The following is a 16493-nucleotide window of genomic DNA, read 5'->3' as shown; positions in this document are numbered from 1 at the left end:
ATGTTTATAATATATTATATATTTACATAGTTTATATAAATAAAAACATAAAGTATGTATATTATACATTTTTTTAATATGTATAAACATTTTTGGAAGTACATTGAGAAAAAATGAATGTCTGTGTGTGTGTGACAAAATAACAAACCAGTCAAGTCCGTAATCAAATGGGGGTACTTCTTAAAGGTACAACATGGAGTAACTTTATTCGTGTATTTAAGTTCAAGACCAGGTCTTCACTCGTTATTTGTCAGCACAGTAAAAACTCTTAATTGTTACAGAGTCAGAAACCTTCCTGGGTGTATGGTTGGATTGGAAAGGAAATGCTTTTGCTATTATGCATTACATTTATACTAGAAGGCTTGTTTGTAATAGTAAACTATTAATTATGTTTTAGGCAAGGGCTCTACATTAAAAAAAGGACAAGTGGTTGCTAATTAAAGGGCTGAAGATTAGCCTGTGCTCTACGTCATATCTCTAGGATTTGATCCTCCGTGTTAGGGGAGTGGTTGTTACTGTGGTAATTTGTGGAAAGCTTGCATGGTTGCTTCTTCTGTAGGAAGAGTTTTGAACGTAAAGACTAGACAAAGGGTGGAGAGGTGACTCTCTTTTCACATAGCAGATTTTCCTTCCTAGTAGCAGGTGTTAACCTTTTTTATAAATTAAAAACCCCCAAACTTCAGTTATCTGTTCCTCCTAGGCACACTGCATTTGCTGTGTAGAGGCTTGTACAAGGTTCTTGTATTTTTTGTTCTTCTCCAGGTGTTTAAGGTGTGAAATATAATAATGTATCTACTCAGCTGTACTTACCTCAGGACTTTGAAGCTTCATTTCCCTAAACATAAAAGTCAGTGGTGTAATTCTCCTGTTGAATTTGAATCCAAAGCTGTTAGATCAAATAAAGCATCAACGATGAGTGACATGGAGTAGTGATAGTGTAAGCTTGACTAAATCAATCAAGTCTAGTAGAAATTACCTGTGAAATATTTTAGCGTGTGCATCTGTACTGTCCATCTTTGAAACAGAAGTTTTAACACCTTTAGGTGTTTTGACACCTAATGGTTCAAAACGTTAGACTCCAATTTGACTAAACTTGCTTTATTTTGAAGATTTTTGGCTTTACAGTGCTCTCCACTTAAATAAAAACTTAGAAAAAAATCACCATGTTACAAGCAGAACAACTTGGGTTTTTAATCTTTCGTTTCCAGAGTTTCTTGAATTGAAGGCTTTACTGGTGCCCATTTCGGAGAGTGCTTGACCAATTTCTTGAATTAGCTGTTCATGTTGTATCTATATAACATAACGCGTGGTCTTTGTAGCGTGAATGATACCTCGCTGAGGACAGCCTGCTTACTGAAAGCAGCGCAGCATGCTAGTTAGCTTGCTATGTGAATTTTTTTTTCTCGGTACCCTAGCTATGGTACTACTTAATAAAGTACTAGTAGTAGCAGTAGTATCTAACTATTCTTAGATGAAACTTAGGCAATTTAAAAAATATGGAAGATTGTACACACTAATCTTCCTCATGAAGTGTGCACATTTTGACATATCTTATTCTTTAGATCTGTTTCTATGACCTTGTAGATAATTTGTAGAATATTCTAATAATCTTTGTAAGAAATCCTCCTACCCCTCTTAGCTTTTCCTTTAACTCACAGCTCGTTCCTAACAGAAAAATAGAGGACTTGCAAAAAGCCCTACTTCTTAACTAACAATATTTTGGTCGGTGGTAGTGGCGGGGAAGGAAAGGCATGAGGCAATCAGAATTGAGTTATTTTGAAAATAGTGTACACTTGAATGAGATGACGGCTACTGAGTAACAGTTATAACTCTGAGGTTTAAACTCGATTCTTTTTCAGAATAACTTGGCCATGTAGACTTAGTCTTTGTCACAAGGTGCTGTCTGTCCCGCTTTACTGAGCTAGAACTGTGGTCTTGCTAGCCAGATCTCCTCTGATCTGCAGGTAGGAAGCAGCAATCTGGGTATGTTATGTTTAAACATAAAACTGACAATCTGTTGCTGGATCTCAAACAGGGTTATCTATTTGCTTCTGAGTGGCTGTGCTGCTCTTTCAATCTAGGTAGCAAATCCTGAGGAAAACTTTCATTTTAGATATGCTTAACCCAAATATTAATTACTGTTTTCATCCTATTTGTTTGAGCAACTAGAAAGCTTTTGACAGAAGATGTAGAGGACTTCCGCTATGTTATAATATTAATACCTCATTTGTCAAAATAATGTCACTTTTTTTTTCTAAAGTGGCTAAATATATTGAACACTTCTACAGACCTAGTCATGCTAGTTGGAAATGGAGTTTCACATTCCTTTCTGTAATGCTTATATTGTAGCTTTTTAAACAGGAAAAAAATGTGTCAATTCAGCTATATAGATAACCTAACAGTTCTTCAGAACTGGGGGGAGTTCAGACTGTGTTTTTAGCAGATGTCTACTTTGCTTAGGGAAGCAATAATTAGCAATTTGAGCCAGAACTTGAAAAAGAATGGATAAATGTAATAAGTTGTATGATAAACGAAACAAAGTAATCCTAACTTCATGCTAGAGACCAAAGATTTAGTTTTCAAAAAACCCCCCAAACTGTTACTTTCAGGTTATACAAGTCACTGAGGGTTATTATGGATCATAAGACTTGCATCCTTAAATTCCTCCCTGTCATCTTTTCCTACTGCTCCACTTCTGAGCCTCAGACTGTTCATATCCAAAGGGTTACCTGGAACATAAACCAGTTAGAAACTCTGGTGGGGAGGAGGTGTCAGTTGCAGACTATTGGAGACTGTCAAGGCTAGTGTCCTCTGTTGACTGAAAATATTACTGCCCCGTTAGTTGGAGCTTACTAAGACCCCTATCTCTTTGTCCATGTAGTAGTTGTTCCGAATATCCATCTAGATTAATTGAACCTCCATATTTAATGGCTGTGAATTCATATGGCTTGCATGGGTTAAGGAGTACCAGGATAAATACCCAGACACTGACCTTGAACTTCTTGCAGAAATAGGTAATGTCCTTAACCAGCATAGCTATTTCTGCAGTGAGTTTCAATCTCTAGCTTAAAATGATTGAATTATTGAAGTGAGCATCCTAGACTTGGTGTGAATTGGTAAGTGTATAAATGCCTTTCCTGTTTCAGCAACATAATGTGGTGTCAGAGGACTGTATTTCAGTGAATACTGCCACCTTCTTGTTTTCCATACTTTGTATTCTTGAGTTGTTCTAATAGGTTTAGGTGAACTTCAATTTTTTTTTTTTTTTTTCTTAAAACAGTGCATCTGAAGGTTGTTACTCGTTGTGCACACCTAGGTGCCATAACTTACTAATTACTTTTGAAAAGGGGTTGTTGCACCTGCAGTAGGTTACTGTAATTGGAGGCTCCTGGGAACAAAAAATGAACAGGATTTTTTGCAAGATATGTAAAAAAGGAGTGGATAAGCATGACATACTGTAACAAAACCCATTCAATTGCTGTTTTAACATAGACTAACAAAGCAGCTTATTACAGAAACAGCAATTCTCAATATGCCAATGTGTACAATGGAAACTTCTCTACTGTTTTTCTTTCACTCTTAGAGGGTAGTGCCTACCAGCATTGAAATGGTTGTCAGCTGAATTTGCTATAAAGTCTTCCAAGTACAAAGGAGTTAAAACTGAAGCTTTAAAAAAAGAGAGGGGAATTCAAAGGGAAGATAATTCTGTCTGTTCACTGGTTTTCATGCAACTTCATTTTGAACTGATAATGACTTTTAATAATAGGATTATTGGAAGTATCTATTCCAAGTGAAAGTATTTGCCTAAAAATTAATTTTTTACTTTTCTGAATAAGTCTTCATTGGAAGGATATGTGCTTATTTGTAATATAGGCCTAAATGTTCCTAACTTTCCATTTGTCTGAATCAACAGTTTGTTTCTGCATAGAAGGAACGTGTTAATGAAATTGTTTGATGTTAAACCTCCCTTTCTCGTCCTTGCACTGGGATAGGGCTGTTAATATCCTTTATCAGGTCATATTTCAAGTGACGTGATAATGGCTCCCAATTCCCACTCCTGCTCACCCCCCACCCACAGGCACACCACTTTAAGCAGCATGTCTCAGCTTGTGTTTTGATCCTTCCCTTCTTCTGTTTCTCCTAGATAAGTCCTTTCGTTTTTACCTCATCAGTTTTTTAAATGTACCAGATGGGCTGATGTTCGGAGGGTGTGGGCGATAACGTATTGTGGGTTAAAAGGCAGCAAAGATTCCTTAACTGGTGATAGTTTGAAGCAAGAGACTTGCAGTACTGCTCACTGTTAACTTTTGTTTAGTTGAGAAGATGTTATCAAGTACTTCCATAGGGTTTTATTCTTATTAGAGTAGAAACTCATTCCAGTTTGGTCTGTTGGCAGTGTTCTTGTTCAGTTCATGGTGAAACCAGTTGGAAGTGAAAGAAACCAACCCTGAACCTCAGAAGCCCGATCCAACTCCAAAATTAGCACTTCCTTGGATGAGGGCTGGGTTAGATGGTTGTCACATGTCTTGATCCTAAGAAATGGGTGGCTTAGATCCCTTTTGCAAGCTTAGATGCTACTCGAAGGCAAATTGATAGTACCTTGCATTACAGCCTTACAGTTGAAACTTCAAATAAGGGCTTCAAATAAAAAGGCATAAAAGCAAATGCAATGAAACAATTTTAAATATTTTTTAAAAACTATTTATAATTTATGGAGTGGAAAATTGAAAAGTTGTTCTAATAAAGACCCGTTCTTGCAGGCATATAACTTCAAGGGACTGATGGTCCTTATTTAAATAGCATGTAATTGCTGCTTAAGTAGGCTTTTTGACAGTACTTTGTCAAAATACTAATAAACTTTTTCAACTTTTTACAGGTGTGTACAAAGTAATATTGTGTTGCTTACTCAAGCTTTCAGGAGGAAGTTTGTCATTCCAGATTTTATGTCATTTACTTCACATATTGATGAGTTATATGAAAGTGCTAAAAAACAATCTGGAGGAAAGGTAACCTGTTTGTAAATTCAACTTCCAACTTCTATAGACTTCTTGAGATTATCTAAATATATTTGTTAAGTAGCCAGATTTTTCTTAACATTTTTAGCAAAATGTTAAACTGATAACTTGATAAAATTGTTTCGGAAGTTCAATTATGTCTGCAACTTGTACACTGTGTTAGAAATAAAGCTCCTTACCTCTAACGATCTTTTACAATTTTGAGGTTATAAAGGGAAAATAGTGTTGTTCTTTCTTTATTTTACATAAACTATAAAACTGCTATATAATTTCTCAGACTAAGCTTAGTCTATAAAAGAATTATGCTACTCTACACAACTGGCTGGGTTCTGTGACAGAAATAGTTGTCAACACTATATCTACGTTAGTAATTAAAGTTTATTCTAATGCTTATTTTCAATAAATTAATTGAAAACTCCCAAACTTTATTGCAAGCTAAAATTTTATATGCTTTGAAAATGCTAAACATGCCATAACATAGAACAGATGCCTCTTAGAATGTGCTGAAGTTTGTACTTTCATTGAACAAATACTTTATTTGATAATGATCTAGTGAATATAATAATTTGTAATGAAGTTTTAGATATACCAGGTGATTATTAGTACAGTAATTCAGTTGTAACTTGTGTATCCTTTCCATTGGCATTTATTTTAATTAACATATGTTAACATATAGTTAAATATTCTGGATGTTGTAATGTCTCTGTTTTTATTTCACATTGTGATAGGTTGCTGACTATATTCCACAACTGGCCAAGTTCAGCCCTGATTTGTGGGGTGTGTCACTTTGCACAGTGGATGGACAGAGGTATATTCTAACTTGTAGATTTTACTGTTTCAATTATTTAAACTGTCTGACATATTGCAAGGAGCAGGGAGTTGGACTCGATGATCCTTATGGGTCCCCTCCAACTTGAGATATTCTATGATTCTATGATATACAGCACTTCATGGTATCTCATGGTTTAGTAAAGAAAAAGCTTTATTGGAGTTGTTTAAGAAACGAAATCCACATGGTCATCTTTCTTAACATTTTTTCAACTTCTCTGTTGAAGCTGAATTATTTTGCTATTATTGTAAAATATTGTTTAAATAGTATTTGTAAATACTATATTTAAAGCTAGATTATATTGTGCTTATGATCCAAACACAGTAATGACGCTGTGGGTAATTTCAGTGATTACCAAAGGACAAGATAGAGACAATGCTTACATAGTATTAATCTGTGGAAGTTGAAGAGCTTTGTCTAATAGTACCAATGTCTCAAGCTATATTGTTTTTTCTGTAAGTCACAGTAGCCTTAAAAGTTAGTTCCTTTTCTACATTTTAATGTTCTTACTGTAGCATTATTATAGGATCACTATAGGTCACTGAAAAAATTCAGATCCGTATTCTTTAAAAAGAAAATGAAGATGTGGAAACTGGACAGAACTTAACATGATTTTGCTTTTCAGGTTTATTACACTTTCTCCTGCAAGGGTGTATGTAGGTCTTCGATATAGCTAGAGTGATTTTATTTTTATTGAATAGTGACTCAGAGTAGCAGAGACAGTTACGAGCCCTAACACTACCACACTCACACCATCTAGCTGAGAAGTAAGGTGGACTATTCTGTGTCCAGCTTTGGGACTAGACAATGTGAGATAACTCATCAGCTTGCATGTCTCTGCTGTCCTGCAGTTTGATATAGTCAGACTGCATATTCTGAGTACCATAATTTTTAGGTATTTGGTGTATCCCAAGTGAATGAGGCATTCTTGAGAGAGCATCAGACTTGCTTACAGTGACTGTGGATTGGGGATCATTTTAATGTGATCTGTTATGATCTGTGTGTTTATTTCTTATTAGCCATATACTCTATAACCTCTAGAGGAAGAGCTGTTCAAGTGAGTTGCAGTATTTTTCAGCTCCCTGCTTAAGTGTCTGAATTACAGTTTATTCATAGTAAAACAGCTTTAAAAGTAAAAATGTTCTCCTTTTTGAATATTTTAAATTAACATTTTGCTTTGTTTTGGGTATTATAACATGTGCTAATGAAAGTTTTTATAATGCTAATTTTTGTAATGTTTAATGTGGTGTAATGTTAGTTTTTATAATGCCAAAATGGTTTTGTGAGTTTCTCTGAAACCTTCTCACATTTTCTGCAAAGAAAAGAAGGAAATACATTTCTGATTTTGTCATCAGACAAGTGGTTTCTTGGAGCCTTTTGCTCTAGATGGGGCATATGCTGCTTGTATGAGTCATTTGTCGATGCAGTCTGACTTAGATGTTGAAAGTAAACTTCCCAAAGGATAGCATTTTATAATTTGAATAAAATACCTACGGCATTATCAAAGGGAATGCAAATACAGCTATTTGATTTCTGCCCTCAAATTTCAAAGCTGAATTGGATCTCATCTTTGTTTATGTAGACATAAGTATGTACAGTAGCTATATTCAGGTCAGCTGTACCTTGCTGAGTATGTGGTTTGCAAGTAAGTGACTGTTATGCTTACCTTATGGAGGCAATTGTTAAAACCTTTCAACCTTTTTGTTCCGTTCTTTAAAATGTGAGTTAATAATATGCTTTCGGGTTTTTGGGTGTTTTTGTTAATAGTTCTTATATGTTGAAGAATAAATGAAGTATTTGACACTCTACTTGCCACAGCTGGCAAACAGGAAATTTCAAACCTTTTCATCTGTGTTTTTCCCAGGCATTCTGTTGGTGATACCAAAGTTCCATTTTGTCTTCAGTCCTGTGTAAAGCCCTTGAAATATGCTATTGCTGTTAATGATCTTGGCACAGAGTATGTGCACAGATATGTTGGTAAAGAGCCTAGTGGATTAAGATTCAACAAATTGTTCCTGAATGAAGATGGTAAGAGATACATAATATTTAATAATGCAAATACTCAATTTAAGAAAATGACAAAACAAGCTACCCAAGTTTTTTCAGTCTTCTCATTTTACTGTATCCTCTTAAGTCTTATTAAAGTGTCCCAAAATATTTTGCCATCAGCAAGGTAGACTTATCCTTTGTCACTCACTTTTGCCTAATTTAGAATGCTAGTAAAAGATGCTTTATTACTTCTGTTCTATTTGCTAGTATCCAGCTGTAGAAAAAACGAAGTATTTTGATAATGCAGGTAATTGAAATGTATATTTATTTAGTTGTGTTGGTAGCAAGTGTTCTTTAATCTTACCTTCTGTAAAGTGACGGTGAAAGAATCAAAGATGTTAAATTGATTTTAAGAAACATGTATATCACTTCCCTTCTCAGCCCTCTGAGAAGCAGGTGCTGGTGCCAAATGCCAGTGCTGGCTAGTTTCCAGAAGGCAAAATTGAACACATCTTCCCACAAATTATTCTAAACTGAATTTGGCTACTGATTCAAAACAATGTTTTTATTTTACTTTTTTATTCCTGTGGCAGGAGTGCTGTAGCAAGAATTTCTCGTATAGTACTTATCTAGATTATTTCTTTTTCATATTGTATTAATTCTCAAGCATTAAAATGTTATTTTTAAAAACATTAGGGCAAAAATCTGAGAAGGATGAGTCATGTAGCCGTAGAGGAAATACTGGATGTTGTCTCTGAAACACAAATGTTTCTTCTAGCGGATCTTTCTCAGTAAGAGAACAGACAATGTTTCTGTTGCCATGGTATTGCAATTAATATTTAATTAACAGCATAAGGCTTGGATGATATTTTTGTCAAGGACTGTATTGAATTCTGACTTACATATCTATATTATTAATATAGAGATGATACATAATTATATTTGGTACATACCTTTCTTTCCAAACTTACAAATAAAATAGATCTTGACAATTTATTTCTTCTTTTTTATTATGTTAGTAAGCGGTAATGAAATACCAACATGCGTATATATTGCCAAGAGGGAATTAGCATTTTGTCAAGCTTTGCTGTCTTGTTTTTGCTGTCCTAGTTTTTCCAAATACAATGTTGAACAATATGGGGAAGACTGCCTTTTATGTCCTAAGAAAGCTACATATAAAAAGAAGTTTTGATGGTGCTGAAAATTGCTCGTTTTTTCCTTTGGATCAGTATAGGTGTTCTGTTTTTTTATTATTATTATTATTATTTTTAATAACAGAAAGTATAGTAGTTATTTTCTTCTTTGTTTTGCTACTTTTAGAATTGAACTATGAGAGAAGATGAAGTGTTAGGCTGTGGTCTTTTGTTATATTACTGTTAGACTTAAAGAGTGTTTATAAGACTGTTATGCAATAAAGGAATTGGGATTATTGAAAGTTTGACCAGTGTGCATGAAATTAATAGAGAGAACTAATTCACATGATAGAAATTTTATTTTTTAAGTATGTGCTTGTGCGGCTGATATAACTGACATGAGAAAAATGTGTTAGAACTAACCTGAACAGCCTTTTATTGATACAGTCTGTAAATGAAAGACTAAAACAGAAGGTAGAAGCCTAATAAATAGGAACATTTCAGTTAAAGGGAGAGAAAGGGAAGTTGAGTTTTTGTGAGTGAAGGAAGAAGAGGGAAGAAGGGATTACACTTTACTTGTAGATTTAAATTGATAGATCCAAATTGAAGTTTGTATATGCAGAGTATTTGGCAGCTTGAACATACATAACTACTTTGAAGATCAGATTTGAAAATAAAAAAAAAATATAGTATAGATATTTAATCTGTTTGCTTTCTAATTATTCTGTGTCGTGGTTTAACCCTAGCCAGCAACTAAACACCACACAGCCACTTGCTTACTCCTCCCCTGCCTCCGGTGGGATAGGGGAGAGAATTGGGAGAGTAAAAGTAAGAAAACTCATGGGTTGAGATAAAGACAATTTAATAATTGAAATAAAATAAAGTAAAATAGTAGTGATAATAATAACAGAAGAATATACAAAGGAAGTGATGCACGATGCTGTTGCTCACCACCCGCTGACTGATGCCCAGTCAGTCCCCGAGCAGTGATCACTGCCCCCCAGCCAACTCCCCCCAGTTTATATACTGAGCATGACGTCATATGGTATGGAATACCCCTTTGGCCAGTTTGGGTCAGCTGTCCTGGCTATGCTCCCTCCCAGCTTCTTGTGCACCTGACAGAGCATGGGAAGCTGAAAAGTTCTTAACTGAGTGTAAGCACTACTTAGCAACAACTAAACTATCAGTGTGTTACCAACATTCTTCTTATGCTAAATCCAAAACACAGCACTATGCCAGCTACTACGAAGAAAATTAACTCTATTCCAGCCGAAACCAGGACATTCTGATGTTGTTGAAGTTCATATTTGTAATCAGGATTTTATGAAGTGATATGCAGGTATTTGAAAACTGATTAGATGTGCATCTGAAGCTATTTTTTTATACTTATTACATTAAAGATTCCTAAAACAGGGTGTTCTTTCATTTCTTTGTTTATAGTATTGAGACTTAATCTGGAAAGAATGGAGAAAATTACTAGGCAATTCTAAATCATAGCCAAAAATGCCAACTTAAACCAAAAAAGTGTTACTAAGAATCATGTACGTTTTGAGTAAGATCTGTGCTGTGCAATGGAAACTCGGAAACTTCTGGAGCCTTGTGAATATTCAATTTTAAAACTTTTTGTCAAAAGGAACATATGGCCTATCGAACAATTCCAGATTTCTGGAGGACTAAAGCAATTCCGATGTTAATTAAAAACAGATTATTTTAGCTGATTGAAGTAGATCAGGAATTTTACATAGTAAAATGTGTCTGAAATAGGCATTGTCAGGAATAATTTTTATGGCCATTGAGCAGTTTGCAGGTTTGCAACATGTCTGACAATACTTGTATATATGTACAGTTAGTATCTCTTATCTATACATGGGACCTTCTCTTGATGATAATTATTTGTAGAATTAGTCCAGTAATAGAATTGTTTGTAGAACTTAGTCCAGTAATAAATGCTGCATTGTAATTGAATGAGGGATTGCCAGGAAACTGTTTATTCTGCTGAAGGATTTCGTTAACTAAAGATGGAATTCTTTAAGTTTTTGCATTGGACAAACACATTTTGATGTCATTTCAGAAAGAACTTGCCATGATTAACTGTTCTGTGTATTAAAATGTCTGTATTGTGTATGTGTAGCAACCTCTGCTTTCTGTGCTCGAAGGCTGCAAGCCAGTTGTACAAGAAAGACCTAAGGCCAATGATGGACCAAAAAGGTCAGAAAAACTGGCAGAGGAGCAGCACTGTAATTTGAGCTTATTAGGGGAAAGGTCTGGTTCGCGTATGGCATAATTGCATGGCAGGTTGCTGGAGCAATCATGCTAATTGTCAAGCAGTTTTGAGGTATTAAAAAAAATACATGTTTTTCGCTATTCAGTAGTGATCTCCAGTGGAGAGATTTTTAGGTAACTAAATAAATTATATTTTCTTTTATTTTGAATTTAGATACACCTGTTAAATATATTGCAGTTTTCTATGTAAAAGGCTGTTCTAGACAAGTATCTCCTTCCCACAGGAGAAACAGAGCACTGTATCGGAGAAGAATATATTTCCTATTCAGAGGCTGTTAGGTGGGTTGTTTATGCAAGAGGCAAATCGTTGAATCAGTGCTAGACTTAATCAGGGCACCCCAGTTAAAGTCGAAGGGTTATTATGACTTGTGCTTTTCATTAAGGATAAAAAAATGAATTTACTCCAACGTATAATGAGATGATACAGCAATATAAGAGACTTGCAGAGAAGCTGTGTAAAAGATTTTTTTCAGTCTGAGCAGATCATTGCCTTTATTATTTGATTATATAGAGAGAGTGTATGTGTGTGGTTTTGGTTTTAGTTATGTGTGTCAGTTAGCTTTGCAGAGTTTGATACCTCTTTCTAAGATTAATAGATGAGTTTGTTCACCTCTTTGGCAAACTGTTGCAATTATAGTATCAGTCTTCATTCCTTGTCATTGTATGATGCGGAATCCCCTTGCTGATGGCACCCACTGTGAGGTAAATCAGTAGTTGCTGCCGCTTTAGGAGGAGACCGATGTATCACTTTCCTTAAAAATTGATGTAGTGTCAGAACCTATACATCCCTAAGAGGTGAAAACATACCTGGGAATGGAAGTATTATTGATGGGAAAGAAGAGAAAAATATCTCTTCTTTGAAATTAGCAGGAACCTTTCAGAATGTATGATTTTATTTAAGCAGTCTGGCCCTTAAAAAAGGCCAGTATATCTTAAGTCTGTGGAGAGGTTCTTCATTGTAGAATGGAATAGAATAATTCAGCTGGAAGAGACCTATAACAATCATCTAGTCCAACTGCCTGACCACTTCAGGGCTGACTAAAAGTTAAAGCATATCATTAAGGACATTGTTCAAATGCCTCTTAAACACTGACAGGCTTGGGCCATCGATCACCTCTCAACGCGCCTGTAGCTATTGTGGCAGGATAGAAGGGTTATCTGTCAATTAGAGATATCTATGTGTGGGAAGTGTTTGGGTAGCATTATCTGGTGCTATCCAGGTAATAGTGAAAATTGCTTTCCTGGGACCTGGATACCCTGACAGGGTTTATTCTGCTTAGAAGAGGCAGCAGCAGCGGTGGATTAATGGAAGGTGTCCTACTCAGCTCGGTGATGTGCTGGTGTTAGGCAACAGTAGGAAAGACACTCAGAGAAGAGCTTTTGTTAGTGTGTGGTAGGCTGGGCTGCTTTACCTCCCCTTAGCTGTTAAGGCTCCAACAATGATTGTTCCTTGTTGACTCGTCAAGGGGGGCGGGACACAATACACAACTTCATTTCAGAAGCACGTTCAGGAAGGTCCATGTTTCCTTTCATCAGAAGGTTCTGGCCATTCTTCATATGAGGTCAGCACATCGTGGTGTGTTGGTTGTAAAGTGGCAAGAACTGGTACATGTAGTTTGAGATGTTAAGCAGTGAGAGACAGGAATCTTCAGAGTAGAGGAAAAGGTAACCAAGAATGCCTTCACTTGACATTGAAGGTAAGTGGTGGCAACTTCCAAGGAAGTGAGATGCAACAGAATTTCTGAGGGTATATTCTGTTGTGTGGACTCACCACATTGATAAGATTTTGAGTTGGTGAATGCTAAATAAACATTACACAACCTTTTTATTCAAATATACATGTGATGTGGGGTTTGGGAATTTTTTTTTTTTGCTTTGTACTGTGTGGCAGATTGAAACCATAGAGATGTGCAGAAGAATCAAGAGGAAAACATTTATAAAAATACTTTGAGTGGGTTGTATATGATTAAGTCGTTAACATGTTTATGGACTAGAGTGATACCTGATGTTGATGAGAGGAAGCTGGAAAAAAGAGAAACGTAGCTAGGGCAAGAAATGAAGGTGACAGTGTGTTCTAATCATGAATGAGGCCAATGTTGTGTTGGATTATGTGTCCGGCATTGGGATCCCTAGTTCAAGGAGAATATTGAAAAACTGGAAAGGGCTCCAGTGGAGGGCTGCCGAGGTGCTGTGGGGTCCAGGGCACATAACTGCCAAGGATCAGTTGAAAGGGGAGGTTGGGGGCTCCCCTGGGAGCCACTTAAAACTCTTAAAGAGCAATTGCAAAGGTGAAGATTTGTGTAACTCTTCTTGGTAGTGGCAGATGATATAGAATGGCCAGTGGCCCCACACTGTGGCTTGGGAGGTGCAGGTTGGATGGTAGGGTAAACTCCTCATCTAGGAGGAACAGGATGCCTGGAGAGGTAGAGGATTTGCCATGTTTGGAGGTTTTCAAGACTCAGCTAGATAAAGGCATGACTGACCTGATGTAACTTTTAACCTTGGCAATAGTCTTGCTTTGAGTGGGAGGGTGGAGGAGGTGACCTCCAGATGTCCCTTCTGACCAGCAGTCTGTGATGCTGTGAACAGTCATTTGACTTGTAACACCTTTGACTGGTGGTCAGGTTTTTGGTCCCTAAGGAGAGACAGAGTTAGGAAGCTATGGAAATGCTACATTTTTGCTACTTAGAATCTGGTTTTAATCAAAAGTCAAATATATTTGACCCAGGTTACTTGTGTTACTGACATGAGTAGAACAGGATGTTCGATGTAGGTAGATCTTAAGTACAATCAGATGAAATGAGAACAATTCACGAGTCTGTTGCAGAGAGATAAGGAATAGCACTAACAACTTTAAAAATAGCATATAGACATTAATTTTGTATTTTAGAGGGGCTTCACTTTTTTGGACAGAAATTTTAGGGGAGCTTCACTTTTCTGGACAGAAGGTATTGGTCTTACCTTTTCACTAATAAAATAACTTGATTTTTTTTTTTTAAAAGTTCCTTTTAATACTGACTTTCTGAAAAATACTAAAAGGAACTTGAGATGATTAGTTTTTGGAGATTATCTGATAGTCATAGATGGCTAAGTGCCATTGACCATGACCAGTGTAATTTTCATGGGCAAATACATGTGTCTGTATGTGCTGTGAATATCAGACTAATCTCCAAAAAGCAATCATCTCAAGTTCCTTTTAGTGTGCATGTTTTATATATATAAAAATAGTGAACACTTTGTGTGGTTTTTTTAAATGATTTTTTTTTTTTCAAATCTGGAGATAAACAAAGTAACAGCAAATAAAAAGAATTCAAACCTCTCACAATATTAAGGTGTTGAGAAGTGATTGAGATTTTCAGAAAGAACCAGAACTCCCCAAAAGTCAACATCGTAGTTAGAAGGCACAGCAAAAATGTTCGTTTAAAAAAAAAAGCTAACTGCAGAAGGTAGATGTTGATGAATGAAAACTTGTATTTGGGAAAAGTAGACAGCTGATAAGGAAAGCTTTTTTGGAAAAAGAAGAAAAAAAAAAAGGTGATTCATTCACATGAGCAGCCAAGAATAACTGGGAATGCAGAAATACTCTTAATATGGAGATTAGCGATAAAAAGGAAAACTTAAGCGTAGCAGGTGTATGCAAGTCAATTATAAAGTAAGTTAAATTCTAGTGAGGATGAGTAAATTGTTATTTGTATTTCAGCAGCTGCCAATAGAAACCTCTTATTCTTAAAAAGAATCAGGATTTTGTATTTATGTACAGCGATAAGGAAATTCAAGAACTGGAATTCTCTTTTATTTTGAAGGACTTGTTTGAACACTTCTAAAATCACTGAGACTTGGTAACTTGGAGAAAAATGGGAAATTCCCTTAGGGTTTGTTCCACTTGCAAATGTTGCATTGATCAAATCTTGGAACACTGGAGAGGATTGAAAATTTTCGCAGAAAGAAATTATGCCAAACTGATTAATTTACTGGACTGTTACGTAGCGTTAGGCTGAGTTGTTTTAAGCTGTAAAATACTTTGCTCAGAATTACAAAAAATTGTGTATAATGTAGGATTACAGGATTTTTAATTTAGGATTATATTCCATGATTGTAGCTTTAAGTCATACATTAATGTTTATCATTTTACACTTAAACACTTGACTGGTTTTGTTTGACAAATGTGTCTTGGGATATATTTGTAATTGAAAACTTTATTTCACAGACAGGCCTCATAACCCTATGGTGAATGCTGGAGCAATTGTGATCACGTCTTTAATCAAGGTAAAAAGTTCATTTTCAGTTTCTCTCGGAGTATTTTAATAGAACGTAGAAAAAGTATCTTGTACAGATTATGAACTGTTTTCATTTTATGTGTGCAATATCTGATGGCTGTTTGCTCATTAGCAGGTAGACAAGCTCTGATGTTTTGGAAATAGTAACACTTCCAAACAAATGTGATACTAGACTAGCAATTTCTAAAAAGTAACAGTGCAGCTGAAAGACTTTTTCCTTAATGTTTTTACTTTTATTTTGTTTCCTTCTTTAACTGCCCAACACTTGATAGTCTCTTGAGGGAATTGCCTCACACTTGTTAAATGCTAAGAGTATGTCCTCAAGAATGTTCTTTATAGCACTCAGAAACATGTTTCTGAATGTCTAATGCTCTTATGTAGCATAAAGTTACAACAGTATTTCTTGCTGTGCAGAAGAAATGAAGATACTATAATTTGCACAGGAACAATGCAGCTGTATTCGCATGTCAGTCTTAATACTGAATTTGTCCACTATTAACATACTGTACAACTAAATTATGTTAACTTCTGTGTTACGTAGTTTCTGTTGGAGTGTTAAATGCACTTTCTTAAATAAGTGTGTTTGGAAACAGTTACCCATATTTTGCTGTGTAAATGACTTCAGCTGAATAATGACTTAACATGTTTAGCCCATGATCTTGTGACTTTTGGAAAGCTGTATTTTATTTTTTCCTAGAATAGCTGTATATATCTCTTGAAGTTGTAAATGGCATAAATTCCATGTAATGCTAATGTTTGCCAGATACTTCACTTGTATTTTCTGCCTTTTTTTGGTAGCCACTGGTACAAAAAATAATTTTTTTCTTCTTTTTTTTTTTTTTAAGAAAAATTGTGGGGAACATGTCAATCCCCTGAAGTTTTGAAGTAAAAAACTTAATACTGTGACTTCAGAGGTCTAAAAAACTTGTTTACAGCCTTTGTCTTGGTTATGTTTCAAAGTCCATTA

General features: G+C 35.5%; 1 protein-coding gene across 1 annotated transcript in view; it reads left to right on the top strand.

The window, feature by feature from the left end:
- LOC104074378 (glutaminase kidney isoform, mitochondrial) overlaps nucleotides 1-16493 on the top strand; it is a 34417-nt gene that overhangs the window by 2679 nt on the left and 15245 nt on the right. Inside the window, exons 4-7 of the mRNA XM_009574466.1 lie at nucleotides 4877-5006; nucleotides 5744-5823; nucleotides 7709-7872; nucleotides 15457-15515. Of these exons, the coding sequence (XP_009572761.1) occupies nucleotides 4877-5006; nucleotides 5744-5823; nucleotides 7709-7872; nucleotides 15457-15515 (433 nt within the window). The remainder of the gene's footprint in view (nucleotides 1-4876; nucleotides 5007-5743; nucleotides 5824-7708; nucleotides 7873-15456; nucleotides 15516-16493) is intronic.

The sequence above is a fragment of the Fulmarus glacialis genome, unplaced genomic scaffold (genome assembly GCF_000690835.1).
Source record: "Fulmarus glacialis isolate BGI_N327 unplaced genomic scaffold, ASM69083v1 scaffold33503, whole genome shotgun sequence".
Lineage (NCBI taxonomy): Eukaryota > Metazoa > Chordata > Aves > Procellariiformes > Procellariidae > Fulmarus > Fulmarus glacialis.
This window is presented reverse-complemented; position numbering and strand designations above follow the sequence as displayed.